General features: G+C 34.9%; 1 protein-coding gene across 4 annotated transcripts in view; it reads left to right on the plus strand.

Moving 5' to 3' along the window:
• ABCB7 (ATP binding cassette subfamily B member 7) overlaps positions 1-24936 on the plus strand; it is a 158108-nt gene that overhangs the window by 107314 nt on the left and 25858 nt on the right. For 3 of the 4 annotated variants that reach the window (XM_039224678.1, XM_039224679.1, XM_039224681.1), the window contains 8 exons: positions 16569-16701; positions 17771-18039; positions 18682-18770; positions 18863-18950; positions 19813-19987; positions 20990-21147; positions 21727-21890; positions 22049-22178. In XM_039224678.1, the coding sequence (XP_039080609.1) occupies positions 16569-16701; positions 17771-18039; positions 18682-18770; positions 18863-18950; positions 19813-19987; positions 20990-21147; positions 21727-21890; positions 22049-22178 (1206 nt within the window). The remainder of the gene's footprint in view (positions 1-16568; positions 16702-17770; positions 18040-18681; positions 18771-18862; positions 18951-19812; positions 19988-20989; positions 21148-21726; positions 21891-22048; positions 22179-24936) is intronic. The other variant, XM_039224680.1, reaches the window with a different exon arrangement.

The raw sequence follows: 24936 nt of genomic DNA on the forward strand, positions 1-24936 counted from the left end.
GTAGGAAGTTACGAGGTCTTGTTTGTGAAGAAGAAATTTTGATTTGGGGCATGTTAAGTTTGAGATGCTAATGGAATGTTGAGACAGATATGTAGCTGTTAATACAAAATGCTAGACAATCTTAGGTAGGAGCCCCACGGTAGAGAGATTAAGGGGTAATAGTTGGGGAGAAAAAAGAAGTAATAGTTGAAGCAATGGAAATTAGTTACGAAGGGAAAGAGCAGAAATAGAAGGTGACTACAGACCGATCCTGTGATAAATGTGTTCCTGTATGGAAGCAAACAGTAATGGAAACAGGGAAGGAGTGATTGGAGAATAAAACTAGAATTCAGTATGACTGTTGATTGTCTTTTTTCCTTTCTCATCTGTGGGTTCTGTTGAGTATTTTCCCAATGAACTGGACCCCTTGCCTGGGAGAGGACTAAATCAAGATACTGAGCAATAGACCAAGATCCATACTTGAGTCTGTTTCTTTAAGCTGAAAGAGAGGATGATATTACAAATCTAAGTTTGGTAGCTAAAATTGAAATTCTTTTAACTCTTTTTTTTTTTTTAAATGTTTTATTTATTTCTAGGAGACAGAGAGAGAGACACAGCATGAGCAGGGGAGGGTCAGAGAGAGGGAGTCACAGACTCTGAAATAGGCTCCAGGCTCCGAGCTGGCAGTCAGCACAGGGCCCGACGCGGGGCTCGAACCCACGAACCGCGAGATCATGACCTAAGTGAAAGTCGGACGCTTAACCGACTAAGCCACCCAGGCGCCCCAAAATTCTTTTAACTCTTAACATTTTTAGTACAGTACTGATTGCTAAATTGTCTTTTACCTACAAATTGCTTAAGGGTATATTCTGAGTTCTTGTGCAAGGCAGAATTAGCAAATTGACATTTATTCTTTATTAGCTGAATGAAAATGCTGACAAGTTGAAGGCAGATTGTTTTCTGGACTTTTGAATTGAAGAGAACCGTTTAGAACATGACTAATTAGGTTAGTCGAAGGGAGCAGTGTTAATGCATGATTTTATTTTCAGAATGAATTTCAACCCTTCAAAATACAGATTCTGTTCCTTGGTGACAGGTCAATATCAGGGTATAAAAACTAGATCAAGGTAACTTCCTTAAGGACTGAAATATTTTTAGAAGGCTAATATTTGATTCTTCTATCAATAAATAACTGAGCATCCATAGAATAGATAGTGTTGTACTAGCCTCATGTAAACTAATTACAAGTAAACAGAAATAAATATAGAAAAACCAGTCCTCAGAAAGTTTGTTTGATTACTTTTGAGTTAGGAAAAGGGATAAATTGCCTGATGTTATGACAAGTGCATGCTTATACTTTCAGAGCATATAGAAAAACCATTTTCTTTTTATGAAACAGAAACTAGACCATAGAATAGCTTTAGGAATATATAGTAGTAACGTTTAACCATTCATAACATCATTTTTCTAACTTCTATACTGTCCTTATTTAAAAGTGATTAGTCTCTCAATCTTTAAAACCTGGTCATTGTGGGGCGCCTGGGTGGCTCAGTCGGTTAAGCCTCCGACTTCGGCTCAAGTCATGATCTCACGGTTGGTGGGTTCGAGCCCCGCGTCGGGCTCTGTGCTGACAGCCAGCTCAGAGCCCGGAGCCTGTTTCAGATTCTGTGTCTCCCTCTCTCTCTGACCCTCCCCTGCTCACGCTGTCTGTTTGTCTGTCTCTTTCTCTCTCTCAGAAATAAATAAAAAAGAACATTAAAATCTAGTCATTGTTTAATTTTGTTAGTATTGCTGTATGGTTTATACTGGGTGTGCAAAGATGGATTATTGTCCCTTTCATTTCTTGGCTTCCTATTTTTTCTCAACATGCCTTGGCATATAAGCACTTTGGACCAGCCTATTCCCCTTTATACTCTCTGGTCTTCCCTGCCTCCTCCACATACTTCTGGGAATTTTAAGGCAGAGTTTAGGAATCTTTTCGGCTATAAATGAATGCCAACCAGCCATCTGAGCAGCATGTGGTGGTTTCATAGCAAGGCCAGAAGCATCCATGAGGGAGAAGGAAGGCAGAAAGCGGGAAATATCAAGTGAGAAGAAACAAAAGGAAGGAGGATTTCATGCTTAACATATGGGGCCACAGCATACCATCTGCTTACTTACTTGCCTGTTAATTCTCTTTTCATTCTGAAGGGCTTAAGGCTATCATGGTCTCCAGCAAAGATTTGTAAGATAAAGTGTATTATGTAAAAGATGGCCTTGCAGCCCAGAAAAGGCCAAGAAGAATAGTGTGGTGTTTTTCTGAATTGCAGCAATTCTATTTTTAATAGAATGGGTCCTCTATGAGATATATTATAGAGGTTCTGCTACCAAGACACAGAGCTAGAGAGAACACAGTCTGCCTTCATTCCTTAAATCCCTACAAATCATATGCAATGCCTTTTCTTACCATCCACACATCAATCCTAGGAATATCAAATTATCATTAATCTGGGGATTTTGAAGCCTAAGGATTTTTTAAAAATTTATCTTTCTGTTAGTATATATATCATATACAGCCCTGCCAGGATTTAAGGGAAACCTAAATAAAACATATTTACTACAATAATCAGTTTTCATAAAATAAGTGTGTTTTTTAATGTTATAAAAAAACTTTACTCATACTTTGCAATCAACACCATCTTTGGAACCACTTAGTTGACAGAAAACTTGGGAGTACAGGACATTAAAGTAAAAAAAGATCTTCTCAGTTAAGAATCTGTTGCAGCGGCACCTGCGTGGCTCAGTTGGTTAAGCATCTGACTTCAGCTTAGGTCATGATCTCCTGGTTTGGGAGTTTGAGCCCTGTGTCAGGCTCTGTGCTGTCAGCTCGGAGCCTGGAGCCTGCTTCAGATTCTGTGTCTCTTTCTCTGTCCCTTCCCTGCTTGTTCTTTTTCTCTCTGTCTGCCTCTCTGTCTCTGTCTCTCCTCTCAAAAATAAACATTTAAAAAATTAAAAATCTGTTACAAATGAAAATAAGCTATATTTAAATTATAAAATAATTTCAAGGGAGAAGGTATTTTATAAAAATATAATCAATATCCATTTTCTTCAAGAATACATCTGTTATATAAGGTAAGGGATCATATATGTGTCTTAGTCCATTTACACTGCAGTAAAAAGCACCATAAACTAGGTGGTTCATAAGTGGCTTTTTGTTGTAACCTACATGATGTAAGATGCAAGAAGGGTCTTTGGGGACTTGTTTATAAGGGCACTAATCCCATAAGGGCCTAATCACCTCCTAAAGACCCCATTTCTCATATCATTACCCTGGGGAAACTTCAACATGTGAATTTGGCAGGGGGACACAGATATTCAGATCATACTGTTATGTATTGAGCAACATTTGTCGAGTGACTTTTAGGTACAAGATACTGTATTTGGCAGCTGGGAATACAAAAATGAATAGTGTGCCTTGCCCTCCCTCCTGCAGTTGCAGTGTACTGAAGGAGAAAAATACACAAATAATGATAAAATATTTATAATGTAACATCCAAATATCCAAAGAGAGTCACAAATGAAGATATATGGGAGTTTCAGCAATTAGGCATTTAGGGAAGGCTTCATGGGAGAGCTGGAGTTTTCCAGGAACTACTATCTTGACATTTGTAACTTCAGAAGATTCATGCACTTTTTGCTTAACTTTGATTCTTTAAAAGTTTTCTGAAAAACACTTTTTAAAATGAAACAATGGTACCTGAAGCCTTTAATTGAGAAGTATTATTTATATTCTGGAGTATTTTTTAGTTAAAAGACTATATTTTAGGTATGTTTTAGGCTTGCAGAGAAAGCAGTAAGTATAAGAGAATCTGTATATATCCCCCCCTCAAAAAACTCCACTCAATTTCTTCCGGTACTAACATCTTGCATTAATGTAGTACACTTGTTACAAATGATAAACCAATTACTTAAAAATACATTATTCTTATTAGCTAAGTTCATAGTTTTACAATAGGATTCACTCTTTGTGTTGTGTACTGATATATGGGTTTGGGGAAATGCATAATGCCATTTATCCACCATTAAAGTATCATACAGAATAGTTTCACTGCCCTAAAACTGAAGTGTGTTCCATTTATTCATCTCTCCATTGTCCCAAATCCTTGACAACCACTGATCATTTTAATGTCTCTGTAGTTTTGCCTTTTTCCATAATCTCATATAGTTGGAATCATATAGTATGTAGCTCTTACAAACTGGCTTCTTTCACTTAACAATATGCATTTCAGAGTCATTTATGTCTTTTTATGATTTGATAGTTCACTGCTTTTTACTGCTGAAAAATATTGCATTGTATGGATATACCATATAGTGTGTTCATCCATTCACCTTTTGAAAGACATTTTGGTTACTTCCAGATTTTGGCCAAAAGTAATGTTGTGATAAATATTTGTGTGCAAGATTTGTGTGACATAAGTTTTTAACTCATGTGGGTAATTACTAAGGAGTATAACTGCTAGATTATATGTTAAGACTATATTTAGTTTGTGAGAAACTTCCAAACTGTCTTCCAAAGTGGCTGTACCATTCTGCATTTCCCCCAGCAGTGAATGAGAGAGCTGTATTGCTCCACATCCTTGTCAGCATTTGGTGTTGTCAGTGTTCTGGACTTTAGTCTTTCTAATAGATGTGTAATGCTATCTTAATTTTGTTCTAATTTGATATTGCCTAATGGCATTTGATATTGTGCATGTTTTCATATACTTATTGGTCATCTGTATCTCCTCCTTGGTGTTGTTCGTTTTCTTATTGTTGACTTTTAAGTGTTCTTTGTGTATTTTGGATACCAGTCCTTTAGCAGATAGATTTTTTACAATATTTTCACTAAGTCTGTGGCTTGTATTTTCCTTCTTTTAACAGTGTCTTTCACAGAACAGAAGCTTTAAATTTTAATGTAGTCAGGGGTGCCTGGGTGGCTCAGTCGGTTGAGCAGCTGACTTCAGCTCAGGTCATGATCTCGCCGTCTATTAGTTTGAGCCCCACAGCTCAGAGCCTGGAGCTTCCGATTCTGTGTCTCTCTCTTTCCCTGCTCTCCCCTGCTTACGCTCTCTTGCTCTCTCTCTCTTTCTCAAATACAATAAGCATTAAATTTTAATGTAGTGCAACTTATCAGTAGTTCATGGATTGTGCTTTTAGTGTTGTATCTAACGTCGTTGCCAGACAAAGGTCACCTAGATTTTATTTTATGTTATCATCTAGAAGTTTTATAGCTTTGTGCTTTACATTTAGGACTACGATCCATTTGGAGTTAAGTTTTGTGAAAGGTATAAGGCTAGTGTCTACATTTAGTTTTTGTACGTTCACTTGCTCTAGCACCATTTTTTGAAGGCAGCTATGTTCACCACTATACTATCAATGCACATCTAGCACCATTTTTTGAAAAGACCGTTTACCCACTGGGTTGCCTTTTCTCCTTTGTCAAACATCAGTTGAATTTATTTATGTATATTTGTCTATTTCTGGACTTTGTTCTGTTAATCCGTTCTTTTGCCAGTACCACACTGTCTTGATTACTGTGTAGCTTTATGGTAAGTCTTGAAATAGTATCAGCCCTCTGACTTTTTTTTTCATCCCATATTATGTTGAATATTCTGGGTCTTTTGTTTTTCTTCTTTTTTCTTTTGTTTTTCCGTGTAAAGTTTAGAATCAGTTTGTCCATATCTACTAAATTACTTGCTGGGATTTTGATTGGGGCTGCATTGAATATATAGATCAAGTTCAGGAACAACTGACAGCTTGACAGTATTGAATCATTCTATCCATGAACATGGAATCCATTCCTTTAGTTCTTTTTTGATTTCTTTCATCAGAGTATTATAGTTTTCTTCATATAAATATTGAACATGTTTTGTTAGAATTACACCTAGCTATATAATTTTGGATACTAATTTAAATGGTATTATTTTTTGTTTCAAATTATGTATGTTCACTGGAGATATATAGGAAAGCAGTTGACTTTTGTATATTAGCCTTGTACCCTGCAAACTTGCTAGAGTCCCTTATTAATTTCAGGAGGTTTGTTTCTGTTGTCACTTCTTTTGAATTTTCTACATAATCTTATTATCTGCAAATACAGTTTTGTTTCTTCTTTCCTAATATGTGTGCCTTCTATTTCCTTTTCTTAACTGCTTTAGTTAGGACTTCTAGTACCATACTGAACAACAGTGAAGTGAGGGCTTCTTTGCTTTGTTCCCAAATTTAGGGGAAAAGTTTCTCATCATCAAGTATGTTACCTATAGGACTTTTTGTAGGTGTCCTTAATCAAGTTGAAGAAGTTTCATTTTATTCCCATTTTGCTGGATAGATGTTCCAATAGGTGTTGCATTTTGTCCAGTGCTTTTCTTTGCATCTATTGATATTATTATGATATTTTTTTCGTTAGCCTATTGATGTAATGGATTACATTAATGATTTTCCATTATTGAACCAGCTATGTATTCCTGAAATGAATTCCACTTGGCCATGTTGTATAATTAGTTTTATATATTATTGGAATTGATTTGCTAATATTTTGGTGAGAAATTTTTATCTGTGATCATGAGAGATAATGGTCCAGATTTTTCCTTTCTTATAATGTCTGCCTGGTTTTGGTATTAGGGTAGTACTGGCCTCCTAGAATGAGTTTAGAAATTTTCCCTCTGTCTCTGTTTTCTGGAAAATATCGTATTTACAAATTGAGTACTTTGTCCACTTTTCTTTTCTCTTTGTTTTGCCTTGCTAATCATACATCCCTTTAGTACTCTCATTTTTATTTTCTTTCTCTCCTGATCCCTTTTGAGACTAGAGAGGTAGACAAACAAAATTCTCTTTTACCTATTCACATATATTGGGTTATGGGACATAGTTATAGAGTGACTTGTAACACTAGTGACTTGGTGACACTAGTTACAGAGTCCTTAATTATCAGAGGCTGGTGTGAAAGAGATTAATTTTTAAGGAATTTAAGTATTAAAAATGTTTGTAAGAATTAGGTTCCTCAAATGGCAGACAATATTTTCATGATTAAGAAGGGAAAAGTCAGGGGCACCTGGGTGGCTCAGTCGGTTAAGCATCCGACCTAGGCTCAGGTCATGATCTCACGGTTCGTGGGTTCAAACCCCTTGTCAGGCTATGTGCTGACAGCTCAGAGCCTGGAGCCTGTTTTAGATTTTGTATCTCCCTGTCTCTCTGACCCTCCCCTGCTTATGCTCTCTCTCTCTCTCACACACAAATAAATAAAAAAAACATTTAAAAAAGGGGAAACATCATTTTAAAATCTAGAATTGGGGACCCTCAGCAAACTGATCATATTGACCAGTAAATTTGGCATCATATAGATAACAACATACCTTTATGGTGATTGTATTTTTTCCTTAAGTCCATTCTTTAATTTTGGGTCCCACATTGTGCATTTCCATGTTAAAATTAAACAAATTTAAATTCCTAATCATATACCAGTCTCTGTGAAAATTCAAGAATTTAGAGGATTATTTATATATGTGATTTAAACTTTTGATCTAGGAAAGAAAAAAATTTCTGTGAGAATAAGTATTGTGAGAATAAGTCTCTTTATTTCTCTTGTACTTAAATTAATGGACACATCGCAGTTACAGATGAAACATAACTTTTGTCACATGATTATAATCTTGTAAAAACAGTTTCTCAATTTTTAGAAAACAGCAGGGAGATTAAACTTCATATTGAGTTAATTTTTATTGAAATTTATTAACATATAGCCTTATTTTTAGACCTCTCAATCCTCGAGGGAGCAAGGTCTGGTGAGCCCTGAGACACTGGCTTTATTTTTTAAATTTTATTTTTAATATACATGCAATAAAATGCACTCTTTTGTGATTTTTAACACATGCATGTATTCATATAATTACTGCCACAGTCAGGATACAGAAAAGTGTTACCACCCTAAAAATCTCCTTTGTGTAACCTCTTTGTAGATATATCCTCTTCAGACCCCTGCCTGATAGCTGGATACTACTGATTTTTCCTCTTATCCCTATACTTTTTCATTTTGAGAATACCATATAAATAGAATCATATAGTATATTACCTTTTGAGCTTGCTGCTCTCGTACAACATAATGCTTTCTTCATTAATCCAAGTCATTGAGTATATCAGTTCATTTTCCTTATTACTGAGGTGTATTCCATGGTATGAATGTACTACACTTTGTTTATTCACTGGTGGACATTTGGCTTCTTTCCACCTTTTGGCTGTTATAACTAGAGTGGCTGTAAACACTTAGGTATAGTTTTTTTGTATGAACCTGATTTTTCATTTCTTCAGGTTAAATATCTAGGAGTGGAACTTCTGGGTCATGGTTAGTGTATTTTTAACTCTATAAGAAACTGCCAAACTGGTTTCCAGAATCTTACCACCCGCAGTGTATGAGAGTTCCAGTTGCATTCACCTCATTGCCTGACATGATATTGTCAGGCATTTAGTGGTGTCTTACGGTTTCAATATCCATTTTCCTAATGGCTAATGATGTTGAATAGCTTTGCATGTGCTTAGTTGCCAGATATATATCCACTTTGGTGAAGTGTCTGTTCAAGTGTTTTGTCGATTTTTAGTTGGGCTATTATTTTTACTGTTGACTTTAGTGAGCTATTTATATATTCCGGATATGAGACTTTCTCATATATAATTTGCAAATATCTTCTCCCATATGTAGCTTTTTATTATTTTAGAGAGAGAGAAGGAGAGCACGAACAGGGGAGAGAGGGGCAGAGGAAGGGAGGGAAGGGGAGTGAGAGAGAAAGAGAGAGAGAGAGAGGAGAGAGAGAGAGAAAGAAAGGAAAGAAAGGAAAGAAAGAAAGAAAGAGAAAGGAAAGGAAGGGAGGGAGGGAGGAAGGGAGGGAGGAAGGAAGGAAGGAAGGAAAGAAAGAAAGAAAAGAAAGAATCTTAAGTAGGCTTTGTGCTGAGCATGGGCTCAATTTCACGACTGCATGATCATGACCTGAACCGAAATCCAAAGTTGGGCACATAACCAACTGAGCCACCCAGGTGTCCTGAATCCATCTGTAGCTTTTTAAAAAAAAAAAATTCCCTTAATAGTGTTTTATATAGAACAAGAGTTTTTAATTTTGAAGGCTTCAATTTGTCATCTTTTTTCTTTATGGATTATGTTTTAGTTGTTAACGTGTAAGAACTGTTTGTCTAACTCAAGATCATTATAATTTTCTCCGATGTTTTCTTCTAAAAGTTCTATGTTTACTTTTTACATTTGTATCTATACTCCATTTTTGAGTTATTATTGTATCTAGTTTAGTTGAAGTTTCATGGTTTGGTCCAGTTCCTACAAAAAGGCTATCCTTTCCCAATTGAATTTCCTTTCTATCCTATTGCTGCTGTAAAAACTTTTCACACTTGATAGCTTAAAACAACACAAATTTATTATTTTATAAAGGTCAGAGGTCCAAAATTAGGTTTCCTGAGTCGAAATAAAAGCATTTGTCAGGGCTGTATTCCCTCCAGAGGCTCTTGGGGGAGGATCCATTTCCTTGTCTTTTCTACCTTCTAGAGGTCACCTGCATTCCTTGGCTCATGGTCCCTTCCTCCATCTTAAAGCCAGCAGCAACTTCAGCCTTTCTGACTTTGACTCTTGGCCTCTTGTATTCCTATCTTTTCTCTTGACTTTGACCCAACCTCCTTCTTCTAAGGACCCTCTTAATTACACTTGGCCCACCCAGATAATTCAGGGTACTCTCCCCAGTTCATATTCTCTAATTTAATCACATTTGCAAAGTTTGTTTTGCCATGTAAGGTATCATGTTCACAGGTTCTTCATCACCACATTGACTTCATTGTAGTATTCTCTTAAGGCATAAAGATAGTGAGATTCTTCCAATGTTTTTCTTTTAAAATTGTTTTGGCTATTCTGATTTCTTTGTCTTTATAATTTTAGAGTAATCTTGTCTGTAGCTATAAAGAACCCATATAGGACTTTTAAGTGGATTTTTATTAAATCTCTAGACCAATTTGGGGGAAATTGACATCCTACTATATTGAGTCTTCTAGTCAGTGAACATAGAATATCTCTCCTTTTATTTGGATTTCCTTTGTTTTATTTCATCTGCATTTGTAGCTTTCAGCATACAGACACTGAACATGTTTAATTAGACCATTGGTTTCCAGGAAGGGGTGATTTTGCTTTTGAGGGATATTTGGCACTATCTGGAGACATTTGTAATCGTCACAGTTGGGGATGAGTGTGTCACTAGCATGTAGTAGGTAGAAGTTAGGGATACTACTAAACATCCTGAAGTACACAGAATATCTCTTCCCATAAGAAGAATTACTTAACCCAGAATGTCCATAGTGCTAAAGATTGAGAAGCCCTGGGTTAGGTTAATACTTAGGGATTTCTTTTTGGGGGGAGGAGTATTGTAATTTTTTTAAATGTTGGTTTCCAGTTGTTTACTGCTAGTATATTGATATATTAATAATTATTCGTTTACATTGGTGATTATAATATGTTGATAATTATATTGTTAATTATTTATATATTTGGAGTTTGGTGTGTCATTTTTTTTTTGCCCCCAACATGGGGCTCAATCTCACTAACTGTGGGCCAAAATGAAGAGTCGTACACTTAACCGACTGAGACACCCAGGTGCCCCCCATAGCAGTTCTTTTAGAGGAAGTCTGCTGCTCACTATTTTTTTAGTTTTCTTTAACCTGAGAATATCGTGATATTTTCATTCTTGAAGGCTCATTTTGCTAGTTAGAGGATTCTAACTTGACAGTTCTTTTCTTTTACCACTTGAAAAATGTTGTGACACTTTCTGCTGGCCTCCCAGGGAATCTGGTTTCTTCAAATTGTTTTTTCCCCTATAAATAATGTATTGTTTTTGTCTTGCTTCTTTTAAGATTTTTAAATTTGTCTCCAGCTTTCAGAATTTTAATTATAATGTATCTGGGAGGGAGGGGGCACCTTAGTGGCTCAGTCATTTAAGTGTTTGACTCTTGATTGTGGCTTGGGTCATGATCTCAGGGTCATAGGATCAAGCCCACATTGGGCTCTGTGCTGAGCATGGAGCCTGCTTAATATTCTCTCTCTCTCTTCCTCTGTCCCTCTCCCCAGCTCATGCTCTCTCATTCTCTAAATTTCTAAAATTTAATTTCTGTAGGTTTTCCCTATTTGGGGGGGGGGGTGTTGCTCAGCTTCTTGAATCTTAAGTTTATGTCTTTTGCCAAATTTGGGGGATTTTTAGCCATTATTTCTTTAAATACTTTTTCCAGCCTCACACTTTCATGTTCTTCTGGGACTCTAAAGAGGAGTGATAGATCTTTTTTTTCTTTCTTAAATGTTTTATTTATTTCTGAGAGAGAGAGAGAGAGAGCATGAGCAGGGGAGGGTCAGAGAGAGAGGGAGACACAGAATCCGAAACAGGCTCCAGGCTCTGAGCTGGCAGTCAGTACAGAGCCTGACGTGGGTCTCGAACCCACGAACCGTGAGATCATGACCTAAGCTGAAGTTGGATGCTTAACCAACTGAGCCACCCAGCTGCCCCAGCTTTTTTCTTTCTTTCTTTTTTTAATAGTCCCATAAATCCCTGAGTCTTGAACCCACCTCCCTCTTTTTAGTGTTTTCTCTCTGTTGTTCATATTCAGTAAATTTTATTGTTCTGTCTTCAAGTTGACTGATTCTCTCCTTTGTCCTCTCCATTCTGCCATGGAGCCCATCCATTCAGGTTTTTTTAAATTCAGTCATTTACTTTCTAGTTCCAGATTTTTCATGTGGTTCTTCTTTATGTCTTCTATTTATCTCCTGAGACATTATATTTTTTGATGTTTGAAGCATGTACATAAATGCTCCTTGAAGCACTTTTATTTTTTTTAAATATTTATTTTTGAGAGAGACAGAGACAGAGCATGAGTTGGGGAGGGGCAGAAAAAGGGAGACACAGAATCCAAAGCAGCTCCAGACTAGGGCACACCGCAGGGCTCAAACTCACAGACGGTGAGATCATGACCTCAGCTGAAGTCAGACACTTAAACAACTGAGCCACCCAGGCGGCCCATTGAAACACTTTCATGATGGCTATTCTGAAATCCTCATCAGATAGTTCTAACATTTGTGTCTGTTGATTGTATTTTCTTATTTCAAGTTGAAATCTTAGTAGTCCGTAGTATAAGGAGTTATTTTTTTTATTGAAACTCAGATATTTTGAGTATTATGCTATAAGACTCTGGATCTTTTTAAAATCTTTTGTTAGCAGGCCTTCTGTGACACTGCTCCAGTGAGGATGGAGTGCTGCCTCATTACTGTAGGTGGGGTTGAAAGTCCAGGTTCTTACCTTGGCCTCCACAGACTCCTAAAGGAAGGAACTCCTTATGACTGCTAGGTGGGGTAGTTCAGGCTCCTCAGTAGGATGAAAGACAAACTACACACTAGAAGGAAACTTTTGCAAATCACATATCCAGAAAAGGCCTCTATGTCTAGAATATATATAAAGAACTTTTTTTTTAAATTTATTTTTTTAGGTGTATAACTGTAGGTCTTTTTACTAAGTAAACACACCAGTGTAATCAATATCCACATGAACAGCACCTAGATATAAAAATAGGACATTATTAGCTTCACATTAATTACTTTTGCCTGTTTATGAATATTACATAAATAGATTCATTATGCACTATTTTGTACCTGGCTTCTTTCACTGAACATTAGGTTTGTGAGATTTATCTATGTTGTCCATGTAATTGTAGTCCATTTTTCTCATTGGTTTATAAAGAACTTTTAAATTCAATAGCAAAAAGAAAAAAATCCAGTTCTAAAATTTGCAAAAGACATGAACAGATATTTTACAAAAGAGGATATATGGATTGAAAATCAAAATATGAAAAGATGTTCAGCATCATTGCTGTCAGTGAAACAAATTAAAACCACAAGATATCACTATACATTTATTAAAATAGTTGCAAAATAAAACAGTAGTGATGATATCAAATGTTGTGAGGATGTGGAAGGATTGAATCACTCATACTTTACTGATGGGAATGTAAAAAGAACATGAGTTTCCTAAAAAGTTCAGTGTAGACTTCCCATACAACTTAGGAGTTGTACTCTTGGGTATTTATTCTAGAGAAGTGAAAACTTGTGACCACCTGTATGAAAATTTCCACAGCATCTTTTTATTTTTAGTCCCAAACTAGAAATAACCACAATGTCCTTCAGCGATGAATGGTTGAATAAACTTGGTATATCCATGGAATAGTACTCAGCTATAAAAGATGAGCTATTGATGCATGCATTATCCTTGATAAACTTCAGGGGCATTAAGCTGAGTTAAAAAAAAAAATACAAGCAGACTAATCTCAAAAGATTACAAATGATATTCCATGTATATAATATTCTCAAAATTACTAAGCTATAAAGATCAAGAACAGATTAGTGGTTCCCAGGGGACAGGGACTGAAATGTTGGGGGAAGTGGGATGGGAGTGAATATAAAGAGCTGTAGCACAAGAGATTTCTTATGTTGTGATGGGGTAGTTCTGTATCTTGACTGTGGTGATCATTACATGAATCTGAACATGGGATAAAATAGCATAGGACCATTTAGTAACACATACAGACCACACCCATACATGAATACACATTTAAGTGTGTTAAACACTGAGTGAGTTCTGTAGTCTAGTTAACAGTAATGTGCCAATATACATTTTTGGTCTTGATATTGAACTACAGCTGTATCAGATGTCATCATTAGGAGATGCTGAGTGAAGGATCAAGTCTGTTCGTACTACTTTTGCCACTTCCTGTGAGTCTACAGTTATTTCAGAAGGATATGTTTTTAGAAAATTCCCATTTCTGAGATGGTTTCAGTATATGTAGTTCTAGTGAAAGCAGAATATTAGGGAAAACCAATATTTGTCACCCACCCATGCTCAAAATATCACAAGGCCAGTGTGACCAATACACATGTAGTAATAAAAATATCTACACATAATATAATCCTTTCCATTTTTTTGTGTTTTTTTAAATTTTTTTCCTTTCTAAAATTACATTTTTGGGAGAACTGGAAGTAATCAACAATTATTATTAGAGGTAGTACTATGTTCTTAGCATTGTGCTAACTACCTTTTTTCTGCCAGTAAAAATACAGAACAAATGGCATTCACATTCTTTACACATTTATAAAGATGCTCACAAATTTGACCAACCCAAACACGTTTTCAAGAAAATAAAGTTACACAACTTTCTTGGTAATAACATTAATTAGTTTTGGTCACTACACATTCTGGCTGTGGCAAAGATATATTAGGCTGTAAGTTATGAGATCGCTAGCTATAACTATTACTTTTTCTCCCACTCAAGAAATTGTATTGGAATGCAATGAGAGGATGTGGTCTTATTATATGGAAACCCTGGTATATGCTATGATTTATTTAAATTATTTGTGTCATACTTTATAGCTAGTTTCAATAGCATATTTGAGAACATCCATTTTAGGGTACAAATAAAGTAAAATAATATGGTCCCTTGCTTTATGAGCTACTAATATGGCTATGGCATACTAGAAGAAAATTCTGAATTTCAAGTCAGTCTTGGATTTTAATCCTAGCTCTGCTGCTTCCCAGACAAGTCATTAAACTTCATGGAATCTGAGTTTCCTCAGTTAAATGGATATTCATTTAATAGAATTGTTATTTCATTCAGCTCATACCTTTGTAAAAGGTACATAGCATCATACCTGATTCCTGTAGCTCTTGCTCACAAAATGTTTGTTTGCCACAAAAGGTTTCTGAACTGAGATTGAGAAGCCAGTATATCCATGCACATTGCACCTAGAATGTGAATGATAAATATATAATAAAAATGACAGATACTGCTGTATATAGTATAAAAAAAGAAGAATTGGAAAATGGGAAGAATGCCAAATGGGCTGCAAGTTTCAGAAAAGGCATCATGATGAGAATGGTATATAGAGTGGGTTTTGAAGAATGGAGCAGTAGAATGGTAAATCTGGCAGGTAGGCCATTTCAAGCAGAAGCAAGAGCTTGAGGGGTTATATGATTATGTGGGAATCACAATTGACAAATTTATCGTACTTGAAACCTGCTATTCTATTAGATTATATTTTAGAAATCAGAAAAAAATCTTTAAGCAGTTTATCCTGTAGTGTTACACTCTTAAAAGTGTTCGAACATCTGCTGTGTATTTTAATGATATTGTTGAATATGAGAGTACCTGCTTGGTTGCTAGGACACTTGTATACTTTACTTCAAAATCTTGGTTGGTTAGATTTACATAACTCCTGTCAGTTGTCAGCTAAACTTAGGTTTGTTGACAATATTTTTTATGTTTAACAAAGATGAACGATACAGTAATGGAACATTGACAAGGGGTGGGATTTCATTGTTTTTGTTAAAGCTAACAGATTTGCTTTCACATATTATTGTATAGGAGTTTAACTTCTTTAAAGCTTTGGCATTCTAATCAGTTTTCTATTCTTAAATGATAGTTGTTGTTTTTGATACTGTAGCCTTGCAGAAAATGTGAAATGTGAGTGAATATTTGCCTTGAACATATGAAAGCATTATACCCATAGTTTTCATATTTTTTGGTATATTCTCATGAAGAAATAGGTTGGGTTTTAAAAGCTTAGTTTGGTAGTTAGTGGGTTTTCTTTAGTATTTGAGCAAAATAATCTTTTTAAATTTTTATTATTGAATTATAGTTGACATACAGTGTTATTAGTTTCAGGTATACAATATAGTGATTCAGCAATTCTATACCTTACTCAGTGCTCACCACAGTAAGTGTAGTCACCATACAATATTATTACAATATTATTTGACTATATTTCTTATGCTGTACTTTTCATCTCTGTGACTTATTCATTTTGTAATGAGAAGTTTGTACCTCTTAATTCCTATCTTCTGTTTCTCTACTTCCCCCACCTCTTCTCTGAACAAAGGAATCTTTTTATGGGGCAAATAGATCTATCAGTGTTGTGTCTGTGTATTTTTTCCCCAATGGTGAATCAGCCACAGATACTTTTAACTGATCTGTTTTTGAGACATTTTCTGCTGTATAATTTTAGTTTTACCATTATTTTGATGAACAAATAATTTTACATATTTGAATACCTACTCTATACAAAGCAGAGTACTCAACAAGGGTGGAAGAAACAAAGGAATATGAATGACACAGACTATCAAGGACCTAGTAGGAAAGAAAAAAATATATACATAAAGAACTATCATATAAGGCAGTTTGCCTTAAGTGCCAGAAGCTCTGTAGGACTTCAGATAATGGAGAGAGCATTTTGAGCAAATGATCAGAGATTATTTCACAGAGGCCTGAGCATTTGAGTAATGCACGTAAGTTATAAATGAATATTAATATGGCAGTCAGTGTGAGGTAGGAGTCCTGAAATGACAGTTCTGCAATGTCAAAGATTTTATCTTTATAATCTAGGAAAATCATTTCAATACTAGTAAATGATTAATATCTAAACGTCTCATAAATACGAATTTAAGGTAAATACTTGCACTTTTAGGAAATATTTTGTATATGATGGGTAATTGCTTTTATATTTTTAGGCCATGAATATTGTGGTTCCCTTCATGTTTAAATATGCTGTAGACAGCCTCAACCAGATGTCGGGAAACATGCTGAACCTGAGTGACGCACCAAATACAGTTGCAACCATGGCAACGGCAGTTCTGATTGGCTGTATGTGTGATTCTTTAATCTATCTACAGGTGTTGACTTTCTTCAAGAGGGTTTCATCATATTTGAACAGATGACCTTTTTAGCACAAACACAACTTAGCATTTTGGATGTTTATTGTTTTATGTGAAAGTTTTGATACGTAGTTTTAAAAAATTCTTTTTATGATATGTTTGTAAAATTCTGTAATAACAGTCTCATTTTTCAAGTTCTAGAAAAATATAACATGAAATAAGACATTAAATTCATAATAACCACTTCTAATAAGTTAGTTAATAGGATTCCTGAAAGTAAGGCTAATTATTTTCTTATTATTGTTGTTAACTGCTTAATGGGAAATAGCTAAATAATGCTATATGTATATTAATGCTTTATTAAGTTGCATTTAATAGCCATGACACATTTACCATTTGTAAAGAACAGATTATGTTGCCTTGTTCCCTACTGCATTAGAAAGAACACTTTATGAGACTCAGGAGGTGCGAATGGGGAAAATCAAGTGCTTTAGTCAATGCACTTGATTTTTCATGGATATTGTACATTTATTTGCAGGAAGGCCATATGGGCTGCTGTCTGTTAAAAGTATTTAGGTGGAGGGGCACCTGGGTGGCTCAGTCAGTTAAGCATCTGACTTCAGCTCAGGTCTTGATCTCACAGTCCATGAATTCAAGCCCCGCATCAGGCTTTGTGCTGACGGCTCAGAGCCTGGATGGAGCCTGCTTCAGACTCTGTATCTCCCCCTCTCTCTGCCCCTGCCCCACTCGCACTCTGTCTCTCTCAAAAATAAAATGAGAACATTAAAAAAATTTTTAAAGGTTAAAAGAAATAGTTGGAAAAAAATCTTTCATCATCTGGAGTTTATAGTGGAAAATAACACTGAAAGGGATCCATGGAGGTGGAGAGATTGGTACTCACTAGGTTAGATGCTTTATTTATAGGTTTCTTTTAATGCAAGTATTCTGATATATTCATTTATTGTATAAACACTTTCTTACCATATGTTTATCAGTTTTATACTCCTATGATTCGAATGTTTTTATATCCCATTTTTTTCTTTTGAATGTATTGTCAGATGGTGTATCAAGAGCTGGAGCGGCCTTTTTTAATGAAGTTCGAAATGCAGTGTTTGGCAAGGTAGCCCAAAATTCAATCCGAAGAATAGCCAGAAATGTCTTTCTCCATCTTCACAACCTGGATCTGGCTTTCCACCTCAGTAGACAGACAGGAGCTTTATCAAAAGCTATTGACAGAGGGACAAGGGGTATCAGTTTTGTCCTGAGTGCTTTAGTATTCAATCTTCTTCCCATCATGTTCGAGGTGACTCTTGTCAGTGGTATTTTGGTAAGTAAAATATTTTTCATAACAAGCTTTTGTCTTATATTTTCATTGGAAGCTATTTAGTACTGGAAGCTGTCGTGCTATTGAATGCTCATGGTTTCAGAGCAAAATTCCATGATACCAGAAGGATTATGCAGTTTGTTTAATTATTTTGCCACAAGCTTCAAAGGGCCATCCAAAATCTTTATCATGTTGTTATTATAAAGAGCTGGTCACTTCTACACATACATCAGTCGTTTAACTAGTGCTTGTCATTTTTTTGTTAATAGAGATTTTTGTATATGACTTTGGACTGGTATACTCAGATTATCTAGGTTTTATTCACCATTTATAACATTTTAAGCAATTTCATATTTTGTAATTAAGACTGTATATGTACTTTTTATTCCTCTTGAGGCTTAATGCATTATTTTTATCACTAACATATGACAGTAGTATCAATGTGGCAAGTGTCGTTTGTCTTTCTTCCCTTGTTACCTAAAGTAGCTTTTCTAAGTTATTTGATTTCTCACAAAATTATTTATTTATATAATTTCCATCAACATATTTCTTTTAAAATCTTTTGATTGACATTTGCTGTTACATATTACAAGCTCTTTGGCAAGAACAGTGACTGTTTATCATTTCTTATTTTGCCTTCTCCAGTATTATAGATGTGGTGCCCAGTTTGCATTAGTAACCCTTGGGACACTTGGTGCATACACAGCATTCACAGTTGCTGTTACACGGTGGAGGTAAAGTATTTCCTAGAGGCCAGTCAAGGTTCAGAAATTAATTATACTTATATAGCAAAAATTTCATGCCTATGCGAATCTTTGTCTTACAGAACTAGATTTAGAATAGAGATGAACAAAGCGGATAATGATGCAGGTAATGCTGCCATAGACTCACTGCTGAATTATGAAACTGTGAAGGTAATATGTTTAATTATACTTTCCTCTGCTTTTCACATTGCACAGAAATTTGTTCTGCCATTTAGCTGAATAGGTACTGTAAGTTAGAGCTTCAGACTAGGATAGGGTCTCTAAGTGTGATGGAATAATTGTACTTTATTGTTCTTCTTTATTTGGAAATTGATCTCTTTCCACCTCAGTTTCTGTGTGACAGCATCAAAATTTTACCTTCTGAATTAATTTATAAATGATAGGAGTATAGCTAGCACCTTTATTCAGAATGAATACTAAGCTAATCAAACTGACATGCAAGGTCTTGACTGTCCCTTAGAGGACCTAACATATAATGCTTTTCATTAATTCCTTCATTTATGTGTCCATTTTTCCGTTATTGCTGAATGGCTCTTGTGTCCAAAGCACTCCACTAAGTCCTGTGATGGGGCAGGGTGGTAAAAATGATTGATATAAGTCTTGCTCTCCCAGAATTAACTCCATCAGTTGTGAGAATTATAGTTAAGTATGCATGCAGGTGACTATACAAGGAAGCATAAAGCAATGGGGGCAATGAGAACTGTCAGCTCAGTCTTGGAGGATCAGGGGAAGGCTTTGTAAAGGAAGTGCCATTTATACCTTTCTTTAGATCTAGGTTTAAATTAACCAGGCCTTCAGTAAATATGTGATGAATTTTATGGACTTTTCAAATATAGTTCATTGTGGAAAACTACAGGAGGACCATAGTCCAATGTATTGATAGTTTTTAAAATGGAGTATGCAGTACAAAATTGAATTCATACATAAAGTCTGATGAAAAGGATACTAATCACTTAAGAGAATAAATTCTAATTGTACTTGCATGTAATGACTATTTTTGTCTATTTTGTAGTATTTTAATAATGAAAACTATGAAGCACAAAGATATGATAAATTTCTGAAGACATATGAGACTGCTTCCTTGAAAAGTACCTCTACTCTGGCTATGCTGAATTTTGGTCAAAATGCTATTTTCAGTGTTGGTTTAACAGCTATTATGGTGCTTGCCAGTCAGGGAATTGTGGCAGGTAATGGATCTGCAGTTTCATATTTATAGATGTTTTACTTAACCTTTATAAATAAGGATTAATGAAAGCAGTGTATGTATTAGTCTTAGTTATAAAGCATATTCAATAAAATGCCTTAACATCCTTGGATTACTTTCCTTTTTGTATCAGAATGTGTTTTCTTAATTGTATGATAATGTCTTTTTAACTTCCTTTTGTTTGACACTACAAGTTTAGCACTACTCCCCCATTAATTAGGACTACTGTTTATGCATTTTGTGAGGCTACATACTGATTTTTTCAGGAGTAACTTCTTTTTTTAGCATCTAACATTTCCAATTTTTCTTGTAGACTTGGAAATCAGTGTAATTAATTTAGTATTTAGTCCAAAGTACTAAAATGCAGCAAACTTTCTTTTTATAATTACAAGTTACATTTTAATCTTTCTATTAATTTTACATTTGTAAAATATTTCAAAAGTAAATAAGGTCTCTTCCTCTTTTCTATAACCTGCCCACTCATTCAGTTAGGATTTATTCATTCACTGTGATCTTAATATATGGTTTATCATTCCCAATTATGATATCCATTTGTTCCAGTTTTTTAATATATACTTTAAAAAAAATTTCCTATTTCACATTGCAAAGAAACTTGCTAGTGTCTTAGGAAGAAAGGAGAGAGATATTTAGCCATCCATTTCTCTCTTCACTTAAACCGTTCTTTTTTTTTTTTTTTTGTATTTTATGTATAATGTATGGGTGGGTAGTTCCCATTCCACTTATATCAAGTTCTCTATATTCCTAAATCATGGATTAAAATGCTTTGAAATTTGCATAGACCTTAAGAATTACTGGTTATGTGCATTTTTATGCTATAAAAATTAAAGCATAAATTGTAAAAAATTATTATAGTTATGGAATACTATATTCCAGACTAATACACTTCTCTATCTTAAGCCAGAAAAGTTTATAACATCTAAAATGCCTTTTTTTTTTTTTTTTCTTCTGCCAACTACATATTAAGGTACCCTTACCGTTGGAGACCTAGTAATGGTGAATGGACTGCTTTTTCAACTTTCATTACCCCTTAACTTTCTGGGAACTGTATATAGAGAAACTAGACAAGCACTGATAGATATGAACACCTTGTTTACTCTACTCAAAGTAGACACTCGAATTAAAGTAAGTGATCTATTTAGTACCTTTTAAACAGCATGTGAGCATCATCCCATTAATAGGATTATTCTAAGGGAATATTTTTATATCACCATGTTAGCAAACCAGTTTCTTTTTTGTAGGAATTGGGGCTATGATGTTTATTAAGAGGTTGTTATAGCTTTTCCATGTTTAGAACCTTACAGTGTTAGCAGAGAATATTATACCTAGAAGCTAAATTTTGTTAACTTGAATTATTTGTACTTGCACCTGATTTACTTTTGCTAATAATGGTATAAAATGTGTGATTGCCTTTCCTCATATCCTCAACTTCCTTACTCCCCTGCCCACACATCCCTCTACCTGACCCCCCAAAAACTATCAAAAATCAAAACATTTAGGAATTTTTGACCTTAGTGAGGAGTTTAAAAAAACCAAATCTTTACAGTCTTTAAAAGCATGCTTGGAAGTGGTCTAACTCTACTTATAAACCTCCTCTTTCCCCATTATTTTCTTTTTTCTCTCTGTGAATCAGAAAATTGTCTACATGGCTATACTCTACATGGTATATATAAAGTGGCTTTTTTTTCTTCTCTTCCCTACTAGGACAAGGCAATGGCATCTCCCATTCAGATCACACCACAGACAGCTACGGTGGTCTTTGATAATGTGCATTTTGAATATGTTGAGGGGCAGAAAGTCCTTGATGGAATCTCTTTTGAAGTCCCTGCAGGAAAGAAAGTGGCCATTGTAGGAGGTAGTGGGTCAGGGTGGGTAATTTAGTTATTTATAAAATTCTACATCATTGATTGATGATTCCCAGTGCAATATTTTTTCTTTATCATAATAAAATGATTACAGTGGTTTAAAACAGGGGTTCCCTAATGCCAGTAGGAGCTAAATAACCTTTCCTTGTCTCCAATTTCAGAAAAAGCACAATAGTAAGGCTGTTGTTCCGCTTCTATGAGCCTCAAAAGGGTAACATTTACCTTGCTGGTCAAAATATACAAGATGTGAGTCTGGAAAGCCTTCGGCGGGCAGTGGGAGTAGTACCTCAGGTATTAAAAAAAGAATAAACGTATTTTGGGGAAGACTTATTGTTAGAATAATTTGATTCCAAAGAGTCAGTATATTGCTAACTAAGTAGGAAGCATTAGGCCCTGTAGGTAAATTCTATTACCAAAAAGCCTTTAAAAATGTGAATGAAAAATCTGCATGATGGAAAAAAAAATTTTCAAGTCTTAGAAAGATAGCATAATATAATGGAAAAAGCCCAGACTAGAGTCAGACTGATCTAGATTCTAATCTTAGTTCTAACCCTTACAAGTTCTGTCGTCTTGGTCCTCAGTTTATTTATCTTTAAAGTAAGCATAATAACCATCTGTGTTATGGGATAGAATTTTTATAGATTAAAGATAATATCTATAAAGCACTAAGCACAGTGTCCATCATGTAATTGCTCAGTAAATGAAAACTATTACTATAATTTTGAACAGTTCTTGACATAGTGAATTTATTTATTTATTAAGTTTTCTTTGATAATTTATTTATTTATTTATTTTTTTGAGAGAGAGAGAGAGAGAGACAGAGCATGAACGGGGGAGGGGCAGGGAGAGAGGGAAACACAGATCTGAAGCAGGCTCCAGGCTCTGAGCTGTCATAACAGAGCCCAGTTTGGGGGCTCAAACTCAAGAACTGTGAGATTGTGACCTGAGCTGATGTTGGACACTTAACTGACTGAACTATCCAGGCGCTCCAACGTAGTGAATTTATGAAACTTAGAAAAGCAGTTTGATAATCTGATTCCATGTTTATGCCTTGTTTACCACTGTCCTCTTAGAACCACCCGCAGTGCCTGACCCATAGTAAGCATTTAGCAAGTATTTGTTGAATGACCTTAGGGGGAAAGATAAATTCCAAGCAAAATCCAAGACAAGGATGCCTTATAGGATGTGAATTTTTCTTATGCTAAAAGCCAACAGAGAGACCTGGAAACTAGTTTCAGCCTAGAATCTGAATTAAATTCCTAGGATAACTATAAGAAAGGGATCAGACAGGGATATGTAGCTTATAAAAGGTCTCCAAGAGATCTGACACATGCCACTCTGCCCTGTCCTTCCTCTTTTTCACTGAGAATCCCAAATGTTAGTGTTCATGAATTGCCTAGGGAGATTATTGAAATTTCAGCTCTTTCACATACCTTAGTTGTGATTTAGGAAGGCTCTGTGGGGCCCAGAACCCTGCAGTTTTTAGTATGCTTCCTTCCTATGTGATTCTGATACAGATAATTAATTCATAGACTTCATGTTAAGAAACACTAACCTAAACTGTATATCAAGTGAAAATACACATGGTTGATAAAGAAAAGATGCTGATCCTCACTGGAGGCCTTAACCAATATAAATTAAATCAGCAATGGGATACCATTTTTCACCTGTCAAGCAAGGATTTTAGAATTCATAATGTCCAGTTTGGTCAAGTCTGTGTGAAATGGCAGGTCTGGTGTTTGGCTGGTAGAAGTATACAGCTTTCCGGACAAGAAGCAAGAGCCAAAAAAGTATTCAAACCCCTTATTCCAATAATTCTGTCTCTAGGGAGTTTTAGTGAGGAAATAAACAGAGATGTGAACATATTTTTATATGTAAAAATGTTCATTACAGCATTATTCGTAATATCAAATTGAAAACATATTTATAATAACAGAAGTTGAAAACAGTGTAAATATCCAACACGATAAGTAGATGGTTAAATTATCACCATAGAATCAAATGTCATATAGCCATTTATATAAAGAATACTGTTTGTAAAGAATACTGAGTGTCATGGAAAAATACTCAGGTAAAAGTTTGTTGAAAAAGAGGATACCAAGCAAAATATAAAATCTCAATTTTATAATATTAAATGAATACATGTAAGTAGAGAAAAAAGGAAAAAATACAACAAAATGTTAACACTTATTGCTACATGGTAGGATTACGGATTATTTAATTAAAATTTTTTACTATATTTTTTTAATTTTCAAAGTTTCCTGTTAGCATTTATTAACTCTTTTCTAAATATAAAATATTTAAAAATAAGTATTTTCTCTTTATAGAACTTCAAGCATATTAGGTTTAGTACCATCTCAATATAAGAACATTTTATATTAGTAGTTGGCTTAAAATGATTAAAATATTATTTGAAGTAAAATCTGAAACTCTGGGGCTGATTGTGATATTAAAGATCTTAATTATCTTGGTTAAGGTAAACTAATGGATTTTATTTCATTTTATTGTTGCCTTCCAACCATTTAGAGACTGAAAGAAAAGTGGGAGATGGATATTTACTTTAAGTAAATTAGCTTTAGTGTGCGATATCAGAATAAGATGAAATATCAAATGAATGCTTGCAGTGAACTTTCTCCAAAAAATACCTATAATGTATAAATCCTTTGTTTTCTGTGCCCGGTTTAAAAGCTTCTGAGAAATATATAACATATTCGGTGTCATTAGTAATTAGGGAAGTGCTAATTTAAACAAAAAGCACTTTTTACCCACAAAAGTAGCAACAACTGAAACTTATTAATATGGAGGCCTGTTGAGGATACAGGAACCTGACAAACTCATAAATTATGGGCTGAAGTGTGTATACTGTTGGAGTATTTTAGGAGACAGTTGGGTAGTACTGTCAAAGGATAGTTCTCTTTTAACTCATCAGTCTACTCCTAGGAATCATTCTTACAGAAATACACAAGTGCACAAAGTCCTATATGCAATCATATTTCATTCCAACATTGTAGTAGCTAAAATTTGGAAACTACATTAATGTCTAGCAATA

Source organism: Hyaena hyaena, unplaced genomic scaffold (assembly GCF_003009895.1).
Source record: "Hyaena hyaena isolate Hyena2069 unplaced genomic scaffold, ASM300989v1 scaffold_1712, whole genome shotgun sequence".
Lineage (NCBI taxonomy): Eukaryota > Metazoa > Chordata > Mammalia > Carnivora > Hyaenidae > Hyaena > Hyaena hyaena.